The sequence below is a fragment of the Arachis ipaensis genome, chromosome B03, assembly GCF_000816755.2.
Source record: "Arachis ipaensis cultivar K30076 chromosome B03, Araip1.1, whole genome shotgun sequence".
Taxonomy (NCBI): domain Eukaryota; kingdom Viridiplantae; phylum Streptophyta; class Magnoliopsida; order Fabales; family Fabaceae; genus Arachis; species Arachis ipaensis.
In genome coordinates, this window is record NC_029787.2 from 5,815,668 (window position 1) to 5,821,034 (window position 5,367).

General features: G+C 35.4%; 1 protein-coding gene across 1 annotated transcript; it reads left to right on the forward strand.

Moving 5' to 3' along the window:
* LOC107629011 (serine/threonine-protein kinase UCNL-like) lies at positions 2,153-4,117 on the forward strand. Its single transcript, XM_016331679.2, has one exon. The coding sequence runs from the start codon at positions 2,393-2,395 to the stop codon at positions 3,746-3,748; it is 1,356 nt and encodes a 451-aa protein (XP_016187165.1). The 5' UTR covers positions 2,153-2,392; the 3' UTR covers positions 3,749-4,117.

The following is a 5,367-nucleotide window of genomic DNA, read 5'->3' on the forward strand; positions in this document are numbered from 1 at the left end:
GTTTTTTAAGAAGTTATTTAGGAGCTTATAGAGAAGTTAAAAAAAAATGACTTATCTCATAATAAAAAACTTTTTATTACATCTTTTTTAAAATACTTTTAGAACTAGGGATGATAATACCACCCGAACCCGCGGGTACCCACCCCGTCCCTACCCGCTCGGGGCGGATAATTACCCCGCACCGGGGCGGGGCGGGGTCGGGTTTAGGTAATACCCGCCCCTACCTGCCCCGCTATATATATAATATATATGATTTTAATATATAATATGTATAATATATGTAAAATAATTAGTAAATGATTAATAATATTGTATCTTATTTAAATTTTTACTTTAATTTATGTTATGTATGTGATGATGGTTATATAAATTTTGAAACTTAATTTTATTTATTGGATTTTAATAATTATAGGGGCGGGACGGGTACCCGCAGGGACGATTAGGGTTCAACATTTTACTACCTGCAGGTAAAAGCGGGGCGGGTTCTATGCGAGTTGTTGTACGGCGGGACGGGGTCGAGTAGAGCAAAAATCCGTCCCTACCCGCCCCATTGCCACCCCTATTTGTTGTTTTGTCTACTACTTTGAATCTCCATTTTTGGTTCAATATGTTCCAATATGCACTACTCACTATGCCAATGAAAAGGCTAAGATGGTGATTAGTGATAATAGAAAGTTATTTGCCATTTTGCACAAAGTACTTGTTTGTGCGCCATTATTTTGATAAAAAAAAAAGATCTTTTTTCGATGAAAAAATATCTTTTTTTTATTTTTTAGCGTGTTTGGAAAATTTCGAGTAGTAAAAGTAAAAGCACTAGAAAAATCAGAAAACATCCTTTTTTAAAAGCTGTAATTTACATTTTTTAAAAGATTTTTTTTCCTTAAAAAAATGTTTTTCATGTAATAAATAAACAAAAGAAATACTTTTATATTGTTATATCCAAACATAATTGATAGATAAAAAAAAATTTTTGTATGAGATACCCAAACACAAAATTACTTTTACTTTTTTCATAAGATAGTTTTGTAATTTGTAGTTATTATTAAAAATAATTTTTATTTTAATTTATTAATAGACATCATTATCACAACTTTTAAAAAATATATTTAAAAGCCAATTTTAATAAATTACTGTTGAAAATTTAAGGTTTTACCATCTCAAGCCTAAGTATATTTTGTTTTATATTTTGAAAGGAAGAGAAAATGAAAATGAGATTATTAGCTATCTGACTAGAAATCCTATTAGTTATATATATATGTATTGTGATATTTGATATTTTATATTTTCCAAGATAAATCCACAACAGATACTTTTAAATATTTCTTGCTCCCTCCATTCCTTCTATATATATAATTTACTACAATATAAAATAAATTAAAATTATTTATTGTGATATTTGTGATATGTGTCTTGTTGCTGTCACGTAAATATGAAAATGATAAAGTTTTGGACAATAAATTATTTATTATTTTTTGAGTTGACTGTTTTCTATTTATCATGAATCATACTAAATCAAGTAAAATTTTAAAAGTTACTAAATAGTAGACATATATATTTTTTTATTAATGAATAATATAAAATAAATTAAAATTATTAATGTATTTTATTGTGATATGTGTCTTGTTGCTGTCACGTAAATATGAAAATGATAAAGTTTTGGACAATAAATTATTTATTATTTTTTGAGTTGACTGTTTTCTATTTATCATGAATCATACTAAATCAAGTAAAATTTTATTCGCTTCAAAAGTTACTTACGATCTTTTATAAATAGACACATCACAATAGTTAACGGTACATATAAGTATTATTGTTAAATTTTACATAATAAATTAATAGAAAGACATTAGATGTTGATATATTTTTTTTAGATACTATTTAATTTGAGATTAAAATCTTCAAGACCTAACTATTAGTTTATTTAATAAATTATCATGGTATCTTCAATAATAAGACCTGCTTGTAAATGATTATTTATGATGAATAAGCTTTTATTGAATTCAAATACTACTATGAAAATCCTTCCCTAACATATTTTTGCATTTTTTTTTAAGAAACTGCCTCTTTTTGTTTCTTGCTCCTCGTCAGATTGTAAATAATATTATTATAGGAATTTTGTTTGTGTTGTTGCAGTCACATTTTGACACACAAGAAATGAGATGAATAGGAATTGAAGCTGTTATTTGAGAAGTTTTTTGACCAAAGAAAATAAAATGAAAAGAAGGAGAGTCAAAAGAAAAGCTAAGAAAAAGAAAAACACAGAAAAGAAAAGGGCTATAAAAAGCATATCCAGACCAACCCAACCAACCTTGTATATTTGTTTCCACATACACTCACTCTTCTTCATCCCATTCAATTCAATTCAATTCTTCACACAAACTCCAATCCATCCATGTCCACCAACGACATGGATTTCCCATTACCACCCTCACCACCACCACCACCAACAACAACCCCTCACCCTCTTAACCTAGACAACCTTAAAGCCCTCAAAATCCTTGGCAAAGGTGCCATGGGCACCGTCTTCCTCGTCCACGACACCACCGCCACCTCTACCACCATGTTCGCCCTCAAGGTCGTCGACAAAACCACCCTCCACGGCAAGCTTGACGCCGACCGCCGCGCCCGCTGGGAAATCGAAGTCCTCTCCAAGCTCTCCGGCCACCCCTTCCTCCCTTCCCTCTTGGGCTCCCTCGACACTCCGGACTTCCTCGCCTGGGCCCTACCATACTGCCCCGGCGGCGACCTCAACCGTCTCCGCTACCGGCAAAACGACCGGGTGTTCTCCCCCTCCGTCATCCGGTTCTACCTCGCAGAGATTCTCTGCGCCCTCCACCACCTCCATTCCCTCGGTATCGCGTACCGTGACCTCAAACCGGAAAATGTCCTCATCCAACACAACGGTCACGTGACACTCACGGACTTCGACCTCTCACGCAAACTCACACCCAAAACCGTTGCAACAACCTCTCATACGGTTACAACAGTTGCAACTGACATTACCAACAAAGGTAACAGCATTCCGCCATCGGTTCCCGTGGATCCTAATAAGATTCCATCAGAACCTCCTCATCGCAGGAGACACCGCCGGAACTTCACCCGGTGGTTCCCGCTCCACTCGCCGGATGCAGCTCGTAAGAACTTGAAGAAAGTGAAATCCGCCAGAGTCAGTCCGGTGAGTCGACGCAGGACGAGTTTCATCGGCGACGGCGAGAGGTCCAACTCGTTCGTTGGTACCGAGGAGTACGTGGCGCCGGAGGTGGTGCGCGGCGAGGGACACGATTTCGCCGTGGATTGGTGGGCGCTGGGGATTCTGGCGTACGAGATGATGTACGGTACGACGCCGTTTAAGGGGAAGAACCGCAAGGATACGTTCAGGAATGTGTTAGTGAAGTCGCCGGAGTTCGTTGGAAAACGGTCGTCGCTGACGGATCTCATCGAGAAGCTTCTGGAGAAGGAACCGACGGCGAGATTGGGGTACACTCGCGGAGCCGATGAGATCAAGGAGCACAAGTTCTTCCGAGGTGTAAGGTGGGACATGTTGACGGAGGTGGTGCGGCCGCCGTTCATTCCGGGCAGGAACGACGCCGGAGCCGTTGAATCGATGGAGGGTTTGTTAGGTGGAGAGGGCGGCGTGAACATTAGAGATTATTTTCAAAGGTCGCGGTTGCCGCCGTCTTTGCCACCCTCGCCGTTGCCCTCGCCGTCCGGCAAGTTCAAGAGGAATGTTTCTCTATCGGAATTCTAATGGTCACGTGCGAGGGCATTGATGGCGCGTGGAAGAGTTAGTTATTCGGTTTATTTTTTTAACGGTGTTTACGTTGTGATTTGCTGTGCACATATAGAATAACGGTAGATCTTGAAAGAAAATCGCTAATCGGATTAGTGGTAGTTAGTTATATAGCCAAGAGTTGTAGAATACCATTGTTTTGTACGTGGAAAAAAATAACCCTTTTCCTTTTAGTTTTAACTTTTACGTGTTTAATTTCACATATGGAACCATTTTAATGAGGTGAATATCTGGTCAACATTATTAACAACATTGCATGCACATATTTAATTAAGATATATATGGACTCTTGTTCAAGTTAAACATGATTATTTTTATTAAGTGCGACCTTCAAGTTCAAGGTGCATTGAGTGCAAATTATTCGAAATCATAGCTGTTAGCAGATTTTTCCCCTGTAAAGTTCGTGTTGCCATTATCCAACTATAATACTTACAATTTTCATACTAATAACTAACAAGGCACCTCTTTTTGAGAGAAAAGTATGTAATTAGTTTGCATCATCTGATTGAAATAAATAAAAGAGGACCGTAATGACACTTTCCACTGTTTTTTATCTTATGCATTTGTTAGTGGTAATAATAATGCGCAACTAATTAAAGTAGTGTACAAGTAATTTTTCAATCAATATTCAGTTAGATTTGTTATTTTATCTTTTAATTTTATCATTTTTTTCTCTTCATCTGAATTTTTTGATGGCAGAGTATCTACTGAAAAAATAATTTGATTCGTAGTCAAACCGATTTATTTAACACATACTCATCAACGTATTTTCTGGCTTCACAATTTTATGGTTTGATTTGCAAAAGGTTCGACATATGAAAAATAAAAAGATTATGTTACGTATACATACACTAAAATCAGCCATTAGTATAAAAATATATATATTAAAATAGATTAAATCACACGTATATTTATACCCAAATATATTAGTAACTGATTTTAATAATTGATTTTGGTGTATGAATAACATCTTTAAAAACAAAAATATAACCAGTAAATTATGTTTTATATGATAACTAATAATTTACTATATATATGGCGAAACAGGTTGCTAAATTAAATCATGGTTTAGGTAAACTAATTGACTTCGTAGGATGCACACAAATTATTATTATTAGGGAACTAAGTTATTAAACGATAGAAATTAACAACTTATCTTTCACGCCAAGATAAACTTGGTCCATAGTGCTTGTTCGTAAACTTGTTCCATAATATTTTTTTTTTGTTTTTTATGTAAACTTAAACCCAAAACCACATTAAAACCTATTAATTCACAAATAATAATAATAATATAGTTTAATTTCGATTTTTCATAGCTTCAATATATGGATATAAGGAATATCCTTGTCAATTAAGTAGGAGAATGTGATACTTGGAAGTGAGTAAAAGCAAGGAATGGGTTCCCTTGTGAAATAGCGGTAGTAACATGAAAATTGAAAGGTTTGCCTTGTGTCCATCAATTTTGGGTATTCATCCTATGCCAAGTTAGTTAAAAGGATACGATTCCTGATAAGGTCCCACATTATTAGTGCAATGTAATGCAAACACGTCCTTTTGTCTTCAATATAATGTATAGG

Bases quoted from the DNA above. Each gene is read 5' to 3' on its own strand.
- LOC107629011 (XM_016331679.2), top strand. From the start codon at position 2,393: ATGTCCACCAACGACATGGATTTCCCATTACCACCCTCACCACCACCA.